General features: G+C 53.0%; 1 protein-coding gene across 5 annotated transcripts in view; it reads left to right on the top strand.

Moving 5' to 3' along the window:
• Positions 1-9629, top strand: part of PAQR4 (progestin and adipoQ receptor family member 4) — a 32108-nt gene extending 22479 nt beyond the window's left edge. For all 5 annotated transcript variants that reach the window (XM_061561705.1, XM_061561702.1, XM_061561703.1 and 2 more), the window contains 3 exons: positions 3362-3580; positions 4612-4827; positions 5934-9629. In XM_061561705.1, the coding sequence (XP_061417689.1) occupies positions 3362-3580; positions 4612-4827; positions 5934-6214 (716 nt within the window). In that variant the 3' untranslated portion in view covers positions 6215-9629. The remainder of the gene's footprint in view (positions 1-3361; positions 3581-4611; positions 4828-5933) is intronic.
• The last annotated feature ends 4394 nt before the right edge of the window (positions 9630-14023 follow it).

Below are 14023 nucleotides of genomic sequence, written 5' to 3'. Positions count from 1 at the left end.
ATGCGTTAATTGTGTGTTGACCGACTCTCTGTGTCGTTTTACATAACATTTCGATACTTTGCTAGGTTATTTAATTTAGTGTGTTCTGTCTCCCTCTAAGCCTGCTTACCTTACTCCCCTCCCTTCGTACTCATTGACATGTAAATGTTTTCCCTACCCCCTCCCTCTCTCTGCCTCCGCCCCCCGCTGTCTATTTAGGGCCACCCCACAGAGACGATCACCTCTCTCTGTACCTGGGTTGCTCTCTCTATGTATCTTGGTGATATCTGTCTGCTTATATGTCTGTCTATAGTTTTCTGGTTAGATTCTATGTCGCTATTTCATTATACCTGATGATGATTGCTTGTGTTGCAATCGAAACGTCGTATGCTATTATTTAATTTATTATTTTATCTTTATACGTGACTTTACCGAAAAAAACAAAGAACTGTTACTGGTTTCCAGATTACTGTTTAAACAACCCGGATTTGAAACCACGATCTCAGCAGTGTTGGCTCAACGCTCTGACCTCTGAGCCGCCACCACCACCTTCTACCCCTCCCTCCCCTCCCTCGTCTACCTCCTCCCGAGGTCGTCACTGTTTCCCGTCAGAATAGAAATGTTCCCCACAGCGTGCGTGGCGATGGCCACACAGGGCCCCCTCTGTGCCGCATGCGCTGCGTAGCAGTTGCACGCCACTCCTGCACGGCTCCACTTGGGGGGAAACTACCACGATATATTCCAATGGCAGTGAACGTGCAAAAGTTTTTCCTAACTTTGTCATTCTCATTTAGATTTAGTTTTTCATTGTATTTTGTTTTCCTCGCTCTGTTTTACCGCCGATGTGAATATTGCCATTGTTTGTTGTTGTATCGTTCTGACCCACTCCAACTGGACATCTGTGAAAAAGAGCTTCGTGGCTCATTGGATTCCTCCAGGATAAATACAGATTCTGATTCTGAATGGAGATTACTGAAAGTGTCCTGCGACAGCTGTTCACATGACACTGTCGTCTCTGCAGCCTGCCGATACATTACACTCGTCACGTGCGTGCTGCCTGTTACACACAAGGCACCTCATTAAGCAAAAATAATGACCACTCTATTCCTGGCCTCTCTGTGCTGAGCAGAATGACCATCGCCCGGAACGTCAGCTTTATATATATTTTTACTTTTAATGCCACACATTGTTGACGAATGTGCGGAGATTTTCTTGTTGATGTGCACCACTGACATCGCAGCGGCCTCACCGGGACAATGCGTTTACTTTACAGAAACGATGACGTCATGAACCGCCATGCCATCCTGCAGGAAATGCTTTATTCTTTGTTTTTTTCGGTAAAGTCACGTATAAAAATAAAATAATAAATTTAATAATAGCATACGACGTTTCGATTGCAACACAAGCAATCATCATCAGGTATAATGAAATAGCGACATAGAATATAACCAGAAAACTATAGACAGACATATAAGCAGACAGATATCACCAAGATACATAGAGAGAGCAACCCAGGTACAGAGAGAGGTGATCGTCTCTGTGGGGTGGCCTTAAATAGACAGAGGGGGGCGGAGGCAGAGAGAGGGAGGGGGTAGGGAAAACATTTACATGTCAATGAGTACGAAGGGAGGGGAGTAAGGTAAGCAGGCTTAGAGGGAGACAGAACACACTAAATTAAATAACCTAGCAAAGTATTTAATTTAGTGTGTTCTGTCTCCCTCTAAGCCTGCTTACCTTACTCCCAGCCCTTCGTACTCATTGACATGTAAATGTTTTCCCTACCCCCTCCCTCTCTCTGCCTCCGCCCCCCGCTGTCTATTTAAGGCCACCCCACAGAGACGATCACCTCTCTCTGTACCTGGGTTGCTCTCTCTATGTATCTTGGTGATATCTGTCTGCTTATATGTCTGTCTATAGTTTTCTGGTTATATTCTATGTCGCTATTTCATTATACCTGATGATGATTGCTTGTGTTGCAATCGAAACGTCGTATGCTATTATTTAATTTATCATTTTATTTTTATACGTGACTTTACCGAAAAAACCAAAGAATAATTCCTGCAGTCACGAAAGCTCCAAAATTAAGGAGGAAATGCTTTGTGTTACTTAACAAGGATTGATCGAGCGCTTTGCTTCCTTTGTATTTTTCCGAAATCAAACGCAATAGTCACGATAGAATGATAACTTGCAAGACGGCGATACGATGAGCGTGGCGCTCATACCGTGCCATGTACCACAGTATCACCATATCCTGGTGTCCGATAGGCGACAGCATTCTGGCTGTGAGCCGGCCTCGCTGATTAAACCACCTGGAGCCATGACGCACGCTTGGAGATTGGTTGACCGTCCACAGGTGTTTGATGGATTGGAGAGCTGGACGCTAACTCAGCAGCTCCAAGAGGAGTTGCCGGCATTTTAGCTTTGTTGTCTGAGACGAATGCTGGGGATTTTTGGCGAGAGAGGAAATTCAACGCGGAAGTCTTAAAGGGAACATTGCAGGGCAAGTTTTTTTAGGCATGAGCAGGCAAAATGGTTGTTTAAGGAGCGTAAACCATCGCGCAAACTCCGGTCATCCTCACAGCGGCTTTTGGCTAGCCATCGAAGAAAGACCGCATTGCGCACTTTCAGATGCGCTTCTGCGGCCATCTGGAACGCTCTTGCGATAGGAAGCCACTGGAGCTATGCTGTTCAGTCGAGATTGAAAACTGATTTTTGCATTTAGTTTGTCCTTTACCCGGAACCTGCAATTAGTACGGTGAAAAAGAAGTTCAACGTACAATACGTGGGACGTGTGAGCAAGGTGAACGGAGGCCGTGAGAGGCATCAGAGTGGTCTCCACGAGTCCGGTGGCCAACAGGATGCTGATCAGGGCAGGGCTTGGAGGTCGTCAAGGCACCGTGGCCACGGGATCGGGTGGAGGGTGGTGGGGCGCGTCGGTGGCGAGTGGCATCGGCGGTTTGCGCCACGACGACGTCTCGTTCCTGATCCCGCCATTACCTTAATAGGAGTAGTTTGGCTGCCATCAATGTCCACACGACAATAAGTCGTCACCTCGTTGAGCCATCATTGTGTGGCCAGGTCGCTTCTGTGAAAGAGCTACGTAGCTCGGTGGCGCCTTGCCTGGTAGAATTTCCTCGGCTCGACCACCCCACCTCCTCCCCGTGGCTGAAAACAGCTTAATATAGAGAGGCCCACACAGCTTGGCCAACTGTTGATGCCAGCCCCTCACTGCCTGGCTGCTGCTGCTGCCTTTTGATGTGGAGTGCTGGGTAACCTCTAAATTATCTGAAATGTTTTGGAGAAACTCGCCCCCATTGTTTCAACTTAATGCGTCTCCCCCCCCACCTCCACCCCGTCTCTGTGCCGCGGCCGGGCGGCGCAGGCCTGCCCCTGCTGTGGTTCCTGCTGGTGCTGCCGCCGTCGCTGCCCTGGAGCCGGCTGCACACACCCTGGCTGGCCGCCGCGCACTGCCTGGCGTGCGCGTGCCCGCCGCTCGGCAGCGTCTTCTACCACCTCTTCATGAACCACACGGGGGGCCCGGCCGTCTACCGGCGCCTGCTCTGCCTCGACATGTGCGGCATCTGCGCCATCACGTCACTTGGTGCGCACGCGATCGCGTTAAACCGATGGCGTTAAACCGATGGCCGTGGCGAGGGTTATTTTCGATGTGTTTGTCCCTGCGTGCGGAAATATTTTCTGATTCGCTGGCCTAGACAGATGTTGGCTGAAATACTCATTAATCCTTTTCCATTCCGGTGACGTCCGTGAACCGGAAGAAAAACTAAATTAAATTAACTTTATCAGTACCGAGGCTCCCGCAAGGGCGTGCGGGAGGGCGTGCGGCACGGTTTGGTGCCGGCCATCATAGAGCGCGGCGGTCGTGTCGCTCCGCTTCTCTGCGGTGAGTACAGAACAATGTCTTTAAAAACAACGGCGCTGCTGCGCCTCTCTAAATCAAATTAACGCCAAACCGCTCGCGCGTTCCGAGATTCAGCGGTGAACGGGACCTCACCCTGCAACTTGCAGCATGTCTCAGAACGGGAGAGGGTTCATTGGCTGAAAACAGCTGAATATGGACAGGACCGCAGAGCTTTGCCAACTGTTGGCACCGGCTCCTCACTGCCTGGCTGCTGCTGCTGCCGCTTGTTCGTGGTCCCTCCTCGTGCCTCTGGTTGTGATGCATAAACGGCCCACTTCGGCCCTCGGAGAATGAAAATCCACGGTGCCAAAAATATGCACCTCCCTAAACTGTTTGTGTGTACGTGGTTGAACGCACCGTTTGGTTTATGTTCCCACGTCACCATGGCAACACCGCCCAAGGCACGTGGGTCTGTCCCGTGACCACCTGCCAGCGAGCCTTCGACACTTCACGTGGCCTCAAGGTGCCCCGAGCTTGGCACGAGCCATGGTGATGTTACCGCCGAGGTGGCGAAATGTTAACTACCTCACCTGGTATACAGGAGGTCGTGGGTCAGATCCCGACTCTGAGGCCTGTATGCTATCATTTGCGGCCGGGTCGCTTCTGAAAATAGTTGAGTTTACTCGGTGGGTGTTGAACAGCGGTTGTTGTCGTTGTTTTACGTGGCTGAGTGATGCTGTCCCCCTTGTGCCCCTCGCCCTCCTCTCTTGCAGGAGCGCTCTCCATCATCTACTGCTCCTTTCTGTGCCGCCCCGTGCTGCAGACGCTCGGCATGCTGGGATACTCGGCGTTGTCACTGATCGCCCTGCACCGGGCCGTGTCGGCCTCCACCAACAACGCGCGCCTGCGAGCGTTCGGCTGGCAGGCCGCCTTCCGCATGGCCTGCTACACATGCCGCTGGGCCGGCCTGGCCACCACCTCGCTCGGAGGTGCGCTTCACGTTGAGGAGCGCCCTTCGGCCGGAGCGCTTTTGACGTTCGTGTCAAAAGCGTTTACCCACGAGCTCGCTAATCCGTGCGTCTTCAGAGTGAAAAAACTCGAACGTGAAGTTGCGTTGCCGCGAGAGGGATTTACACGCATTGAAAACCGGACAAAACCCGATGAAAGGTTTGCCCCAAAGCTTGTTGACGTAAATGGGGGGAGCCCCCCTTGGCATCCCGGCCCTGACGCGCGAGTCGCCCCCTCCTGGGCAGATCCGCTACGCGGGTCTTGGAAGTCTCATCGGGGCCCACGGATCCACCGTGTGAGCGTCCTGATCGCTAATTAAATACCTACGAGGGCAAAACATATGCTGGGAAAGCGTAACTGGTTCCATATAAAGCGGCTGTGTTTGCTTGAATGTGTGCGCAGCATTGGCCCTTTTGTCAGTTCAATGCTGGATGAGGGCCACTGGCTATATGACCATACTTCACCACGCTGGTCAATTTGGGTTGGCGAAGGCTTGCGGAGCTTGCACGTGGAAGTGCGGACGTGCCGCACAGCAGCGTGTCCCAACTGCGCCGCCCTCTGCCGACCATCACCTTGCCTACGTCACGCTGGTGCGTGCTGGTGGTCGCCCATCCAGCACTGTCTTGGCTCAAACCCTCGCTTAGCTTCTCGCTCTGATGGGACCGGGCATATACCGGGTGATTGGGGTGCCACGGTGGCTACGAGATGTTAACTACCTCGCCCGGTATACAGGAAGTTGTGGGTTTGATCTCGACCCTCACACACCTATTGTATGTTTGTAGTTTGCATGTTCTCCCCATGGTCGTGTGGATTTTTCTCCGGGTCCTGCGGTTTTTCCCTCCATTTAGAATCAACATCACGCGTATTTTGGCTGCTATAAATTTCCACACGACGATGAACCACTTGGTTGGGCTATCATTTGCGGTCGCCAGGTCGCTTCTGAAAACGTGCTATAGAGCTCAGTGGGCCTTGATGTGTAAGCACCTGTTAATGTGTGCTCTCTCTTTGTCTCTGTTTATATCTCTTTCTGTGTCTCTGTCTGTCTCTCTGTGTCTCTCTGTGTCTCTCTGTCTCGCACGTGGTCCAGCGGTGGCCGGGCTGGCGTCATCCCGCGATTCCGGCGCCACCGCCAGCGCCGCCGTGGCCGACCCGTCCCTGCGCCACTACGTGCTCATGGACCTCATGGCGTTGGCTGGCGGCGCCATTAACGTGAGCCGCGTGCCGGAGCGCTGGCTGCCCGGGCGCTTTGACTACTGGCTCAACTCTCACCAGATCATGCACGTCATGGTGGTGCTCAGCATCCTGCACCTGCACTGGGGCGTCGTGCCTGACCTGCTGCGCGCCAGCGACATGACCTGCCCCTCCTGACGCACGGTGCTCCCTTGGTCCGCCTTTTTAAAAGCAAAAAAACAAAAACAACCAATTTGTACTTTGTTGTTGTGTTGATGCACTAGACTCCCGGTTACCAGCAACCAACGGCGTGCGCTCGTGCGATCAGAGGCAGTTTATTTATTTGCTTGTCGACTAAATAACTCAGAACGCCACCCCCCCCCCCCCCCCCCCCCCCCCCGTTGTCATCAGAACTCGGAAGCTAAGTAGGGTAGAGCCCGGACGGTGCGCTTGTGTGGGCGACCGCCATGATTGCATGGGCAGCGGCGGCTGCTGCAGCTGTAGCTTCTGCCGCTGCTGCTGTAATTGCTGTAGCTGCCACTAGCTGCTGCCACTGTAGCTGCTGTAACTGCTGCTGTAGCTGCCACTATGGCTGCTGTACATGCCACTGTAGCAGCTGCTGCCGCTGTAGCTGCTGCTGTCAGTCTACGTGGTCAGCAGCAAAGAGCAGAACCGCAAAATCCATTGCTGCGCTGCTCTTCTGCGCTGCTGCTCCGGCGACGTCTGCGCTATCCGCCGTCACCAACCCGCACCGACCAAGTGGCGGAAGTACGGCCAGACAGTCTCCGCGGCCCATGCAACGGTGAATTGACAAGAGCGCTGCACTCGCCCCCGTTGGGTTTTGCAGGGCCGCTGGGTGTCGGTAAAAACTTTTCTTGTGATTGGCCGCGGAGAAACAAAACGCAGCCGTCGGAGGTAACCCCACCGCCGCTTCCACGGATCGCAGCGCGGCACGATCGGCTCGGGGGTGGGGGGGGGGGCCTGGCGCGGGGGGCGCATCGCGGAGCCCCACCTCCATCCAAGTTCCTCTTCCCAGCCAGCCCCCTGCGGTGGCCAGTGGGCGCTGGTGCAGCCACACCGCCTGCGCCGCTGGACGACTCGCCGTGCGTGCGGCCACGCGGGTGTGCGGCCGGGGTGGTGCTTTTGGGAGTCTGACAGCGGTTATTTTTTCTACACCGCGCGAACATTCGTTTTTACCCCCTTTTTGCATCATTTTTCTACAATGCCGTGTCGCAGCTGGAATGAACACGTCGCGCGCTTTTGAACAAGGGGGATTATTTCTTCGTATACGTGTTGGGCAGTTTGTGCCGAGGGTTCCATCTCTTGAGCTCGTGCAATCCGCCGCGGAAGTATGACTCAAGGAGTGCGTGTTTTAGACGTTGCGTCGTACGATGGTTCAACGCCTCCTCGTGGAGGTCCCCCAACCCGGTGTGCGATGTTCAGAATTGGAATCTTTATTTCGGCTGGAAGAATCCGATGAGCTCTAGAACTCTTATTCCACAGGTGCCCAGGAGGGGCACGGGGTGAGAAAGGTACAACAACAACAACACGATGCCGGCGGCGTGATGGCGAGCCAGCGCGCTGGATATGCGATCCACAGGCTACCGGTTTGATTCCATCTCCCCCTCGTGGGGGCTCCTTCCACAAGCGGTGGCGTGAGCAGGAAATTGCAGGGCTGCGTTTTTTTTTTGTCCTCGACCACGGTGTGTGTCAAAGGACTTCCAAGAGAAACAATTGGAATAAAATGTTGGGTTATTTACTTTTATCGCGGACATTAAAGCAAAGCGTGATAATTATAGGGTCGACTGTAGTAGCCATGCAGATTGTTGCCGTCGCGATGTCCAATTCGGCCACCGCTAAACATTGCAACCTTTAGCCACGAGAGAATCTTCACGGAGTCGAAACTGCTTTCAGGAATACCTTTAGCTTGAGATGTTTGACGATTTTTTTTACATTAAAATCGTAGCATGAAACCATATTGTTTGGCGTAAACCCACGAACGTTTATTATGTGTGGTATGTCGCAGTTTGATTTAGAATTCAGAAATTAGCCATTCTATCATTCGCTATCGTGGCTTCACCGAAATGATGCAATGGATTTAGAACATTTGACAACATCTCAACAAAGCAAATAATGTGAAAGGTTAGTTAACACGCTCCCAATTGTAGTTGCAATGAAGGAGATGTTTTGATATATTATTGTTCTTGCAGTATTCTCAAATTGTAAAACCACAAACAGCGGGAGATTGAATACGCCCTTTCCACTGACACATCCAAACCGAGACGGCATGATACCACGGGTTGGTTTCCACCGGCTATTTTCCCTGTCGTGCCGGAAACAAAAACCCTGACACCCCGGCCTCACCCGACGTCGCAATCTGGCTCGGGGCCAAGCAGGGCCAGGGATGGAGGTTGATGACACTTAGTGCCTGTGAGGTAATTCGGTACGGAACTCGGACGCGGTGTGACCGCATCGTCGACCTGCGTCGAGACATTGTGCGCGCGTGGCCATCGGCGGCACAGCTCGGGGTTCCGCAGTGGAAAAACAACGTGGGGCTTCCCCAAGCTGGGGCCGGCTCGGTACAGCTTGGTTGTACAGTGGAAAAGCAGTCCAATAGAATTCCAGCATACAGCCGACGGTGCTTCAACAAGCTACACGACGCGTGCTTCTTGTGGTCTCTACACTTTTGTTCGTTGTATTTTAATTTCCCCGTGGAGTTGATGGAATTTGTTTTAATCGGCCTCCCAGTGATTGTGAACGCGTTCCACAAAACCCGTCAAAAGGTTGGGGAGCCGCTTGCTCCAGGGGCTGAATCGGACCTTCAGAGACCCCTTCTGGCAGGGAGCCACAACGAGACATGCCACACCTCGGTCGCGTCCGTCACTGCAAGGAGGCCCCCTGCAGTGACATCCAGAGACTGGAAATGCTCATAGTGCCAGTCCAAAAATACCCCCCCCCCCCTTCTGGTGACAGATTAGCACGGCTGAAATGATTGCGGTGACGGAAAAATATCGTTGGCAGGCTGTTTGGAAGCGGTCGGCCCTATGTGGCCGCGGTCCGCATGGTATAAATCGACGGTTGGAGGGCCTTGTTGGGCGCCTTACGTGGGGGGCCTTGCAGGGGCCTTGCGTTCCCCTCCGCTGCTCTGTGGGGCAGAGCAGTGTTTTGCAATATATGCGTGCGCTGTGAACGTGGATTTGTCTTGAAATTGAATAGAAAAATAATAACGCTTTCATTTTACACAGCGTCCTTCGTGCTAAAAGCATCCCATAACGCCGTACATTAATTATATATGAGGACCAAATCCCACGTACAGCCACTAACAAGCAAATGAAACACAAGGAAATTTAAAAAAACGAATAAAGGAGTGGCACCAAAACAAAAGCAACACGAACAACAATTAAGTGATCAACAACAGAGAATTGAGTCCACGAGGTCTGCGACTACGACCACACATCCCAGTCCACAGTCCCAACTTCCCAACCAAGCCAGGAACCCCTCACAGGAGGTTACGGCTCATTAATCCAATCTCTCAAATGTCCACAAAGCGATTACCGATTTTTCAGCGGTATGCCCCGGATGAATAAAAAAGGGCATCCAGTTCGGAGTTGAATGATCCTGTGGAGTCGATTTGTCGGGTGTGGAGTGGTGGGAGGGTTTTCCAGACTGTAGGGGCTGCGCCTGAGAAGGCTCGCTCACCTAATGCGTTCGAGTGGTGTTTTAGGGTGGAGAACATCTGACGAAGATGAACGGAGAATATAAAATAAAAATGAAAACTAAATTCAATCACGACGTTTCGGAGGCAACACAAGCCTCCGTCATCAGACTTGTTGCCTCCGAAACGTGATTTAATTGAGTTTTTATTTTATTTTCACCTACGTGACTTTACCGAAAGAAACAAAGAGTATGGATCCTTGCAGTCACGAAAATTTCAAATCTATAATGAACGGAGAACCCGGGGAAGGGAGTCAACTGAAATCGGAGGGGAGAGGTGGGCCCGTGAATCATTTTGCAAACGGCGAGTGCGCTCTTAAAGGTGATTCTGAACTGAGCAGGGTGCCAGTGGAGAGGGATCGTCAAGTGCGTTGTCATATGTTGACGCTTCCAGAAACGATGAGTGAGTGAGTCCTCTTGCGGCTGCGTTTTGAACGTGCTGCTCACGTTGGTTGAGAGCCGAAGCAAAGCCAAATAACAGAGTAATCTAGTTCAAAAAGTATTTAAAAGTTAGAAAAGTATCTTTGAGATCGAGTTAGTAAGAGTGGTCGTTATGGGCACGACGTATCTCGGTACACACCACGTGCTTTATTTATATATCCAGCCGAACACAGTCGCACTTCGGGAGAAGTTGACAAGCTCCGTTCACAAACGGCTGTCCGTCAACGCGCCAGGAGTCTTGGTTTGTGGTGCGCAGTCTGAATGGGCTGGGGCCACTCGTCGTGACGGCGGTCTACGAGCGTCATTCATTCGTTTGAATAAAGTGCAAGGCATCAAACGGAATGCTCGCGGTGTCTGCTTACCGGTTACACCAGGGTTATTCCTGAAACGTCGGAGCTCTTGGGTCCACACGGCCGATGAACCGCGCTCACGGGAGCGGGCGGGGGGGTGCTGCTTGTAGCTGTCGACGGGCGACGAAGCGGCCGGCAGGAGCCCCCCCCCCTCCCCCCGTGGGCGAGGTGGCCGAGTCTGCTCGCTAGCCGCGCTGTCGCCCATCCTTCGTTTTTAATTTGCCGCGGTCAATTATCGCGCTTGCGCAAACGCAGTTTCGAGTAGAAACCAGAAGAACTTCCCGTCTGATCGCGCAGAGCATCGCGTTGCAATGTCCGGAGGTGGCCTGCAGAGTTGGCGCCACGGAGCCTGTGAAGTTACTGGCAGAAGCCCTCGTCTCTGCAACCCAGCGGCCGGTGGTGGATTCCCTGCACATTGGTGAATCAAGCCGAGATTTAAATTCGTTGTTGCTGTGTCCCCGTCACGAGAATGTAGAATTTCCACTGTTGGCTCGGGGCCAGGGACGCAACCGCATTGGGAATTTGGGGTGTCCTGGCGAACGATCCCTCCGTAGATTGACAGGCGAAAAAAACGCAGGAATGTTTAAAACGTTGTGGGTGTCTCTTAGCCGTGGGCGCCACGAGATGTTAACTACCTCGCCTGGTATACAGGAGGTTGTGGGTTCGATTCTGACCCTGACGCCTCCTGTATATTAGGAGTTTGCGTGTTCTCTCCATGGTCGCGTGGATTTTTCTCCGGGTCCTCGAGATAAACTCATTAACAGTATTTGGATGCTATAAATTTCCGCGTGATAATCCACTTCTGGAAAAGAGCTACATCGTTCGGTGAGCCTTATCCGGTAAAATAAAATAAAAATAGTTCAGGACGCTGGTCAGTGCGGGTTTGTGAGCTACGGGCCGGACGCATGTTGTGGGTGTCCGCGCCGCTGATTGCGAAGAGAGGAGGAGAGATCAGCGCTCCCTGAGGCGCGGAGACACCAACACCTCGAGCTTCAGTTCTGATCTTGGGCTCCTCGGGGGGGACCAGTGCCCGGGCCTCGAGGCCGACGCGAGGACGTCCGTTCTCAGCTCTCGTCCTTGGCCCTGAGCGTCACCTGAGCGGCACCTGAGCGGCACCCGAGCGGCGTCACCTGAGCGTCACCTGAGCGGCACCTGAGCGGCACCCGAGCGGCGGCACCTGAGCGGCGCCTGAGCGTCACCTGAGCGGCGTCACCTGAGCGGAACCTGAGCGGCACCGCGGCCCGACAGGTCGGCTTCGAGGCACCCGGTCTGGACGCTGAAATTGGCCTCGATGAGTCGGCCCTCTCGACCGACCTTCACAACGGCCTCGGCCTGCCGAGTTCCCGGCCACCGAAACGTTTTTGGCCAGGTGGTGCCTCCTCCTTTTTCTGAGGCACTGTCGGGTTTGAGGTCCAGGGGAGCTGAAATGAGACCGTCAAATTATCAACGTTTGGGAAGATGGTTCAATTACGGGTGGCTGTCGCTCGGATTATAACTCAGGATCTCAGCAGTGCCCCTCAGAGATTCATGGTGAGCCTCCCTGGCCACAAACTTTGCTACCGGACGTTTTGATATCAACGCGCGCGATCACTTCCAAGCTGGAGGAATGTCAAAGCCACCAGGCTTGTGTCGCGCGATCCGAGAACCCCCCCCCCCCCCCCCGCTTGTCTCATCATGTAAAGCGTGAGGTGGTGGCGGGGGGGGGGGTAATGCGCGCGCTCCACACGACTGAAACATCTTACCAGCAACGCAGAGCATTTCTCCCAAGCAATGATAGGCATATGCACACGGGTTTACTTGCTGTACAATAATGGTCCTGTGCATTTGTCGAGCACGACGTTTTTGAGGATGTTTCGTCCAGGTGGTGGAGCGGAGCGTGACGCGGTGATGTTTTATTGTGACGTCACGCTACCGCTCCGTAGATCGTGACGTATGAACACGCGATATCTGTGTTGAAGTTCACAGGTAAAGGTGCAACCTTGCAATTGCACTCACGCGACCGCTAGCGGAAGGGTCTGCATTACATTAGGAGCTTTAGCGGGTGATTTTGGCCTACTCTTCCACTTTTCAGTTTATTGGCGCCACGGTGGCGAGATGTTAACGACCTCGCCTGGTCTACAGGAGGTTGTGGGTTCAATTCCGACCCTGAGGCCTGCTGTACATTTGGAGTTTACGTGTTCTCCTCATGGCCACGTGGCTATTTCTCCGGAGCCTCAGGGTTTTCCCTTCACATTTAGAATCAACATGCGTTTAGAATATATTTGACTGCTATAAATGTCCACTTAATAAGCCAATGAACTATTATTTGTGGCCAGTTCGCTTCTGAAAACACCGATATAGCTCAGTGGGCCTTACCGAGTACAATTAAAATATATAGCAGTTAAAATAGTTCAGTGAATTGCCAACGAAATGCGCATGACTTTCGTCCGAGACGTGGGTTCAAAGTGTAAAACCTCCGTTCACTTTACAACAGTCCAACGTATGTCCATGTTGATCGCGTTGTCGCCTGGTATTTGTGAGTGGCCTGGGCTCTCTCAGGAAGTTTAAAGAGTGAGCAGCTGTGCCCAGCTCGGGGTCGAGCGATGATTCCAATCGACGGATTGTGTCGGATTTGCAACGTGCGTGGAAGGTGTTCTACGGCAAGGGGTTCACGTGACCCTTGCAGACACCGGAGGCCGCCGTAACGTTGACCGCCGTTACAACCAACACAAAACAACGCACCTCGTTGGTTCTCGAATGAAAATCGCAAACTCTGACTCGTGACGGAGTTGGTTGAGTCGTTGGAGGCGACGGGGACGCGGGGATTATGGGAACGATTGGCGACCGACTGTGGCGTGGGAGCACGGTGGGAGCACGTGTCGGTCGGCCTGAGAGGCTGGAGGCACAGCTGACGACAACAGCAGCAGCAACAACAGTAGCAGCAGCAGCAACAGCAGCAACAGCAGAGCATTGATACTCGAGCCTACCACGTGGCCGACCCACAACTCGAGTCAGGATCAGGATATTTATTTATTCCTGGAGAAATCCGATGAGCTATGAAGCTCTTTTTCCACAGCTGTCCAATATTTCACATAGTCCACCGTGGCCCTGAGGGTAACGGCGTTGGAGGGCGACCTTGGAGGCCATGGCTCTTCTGCATGGAAAAGGTGAAACGGTGTCTCTTGTGCGTTTCCTTCTAGCCCCCCCTTACACAGCTATTGACGGATGTGTAGAGTCTCTGTGATGTGCGCCCGTGCCACCACTGCCATGTCTCGCTCAAGCGGCGGTGTTGCTGCTGGCCTTGGACTCCGAGCGGCTAAAATGACCCCAAACATTGCGGCGATCTTTATGAATGTAGTCAAGAGAATGATTGATTGAAATGCAGGTTTTGTGGTGGTTGCCGTCCGCACTCCGTGTGATAGATCAGCACAACTCAGAGACGGCTGTGCCCCTTGAATGTTGCTGCAGCCACAGTTGTCGAGCGGCGGCTGTGGCTGCTGCTGTTGTTATTCCTGAAGCCGGC

Source organism: Lethenteron reissneri, chromosome 28 (genome assembly GCF_015708825.2).
Source record: "Lethenteron reissneri isolate LAM-NWPU_2019-01 chromosome 28, ASM1570882v1, whole genome shotgun sequence".
NCBI classification, from domain to species: Eukaryota; Metazoa; Chordata; class Hyperoartia; order Petromyzontiformes; family Petromyzontidae; genus Lethenteron; species Lethenteron reissneri.
This window is presented reverse-complemented; position numbering and strand designations above follow the sequence as displayed.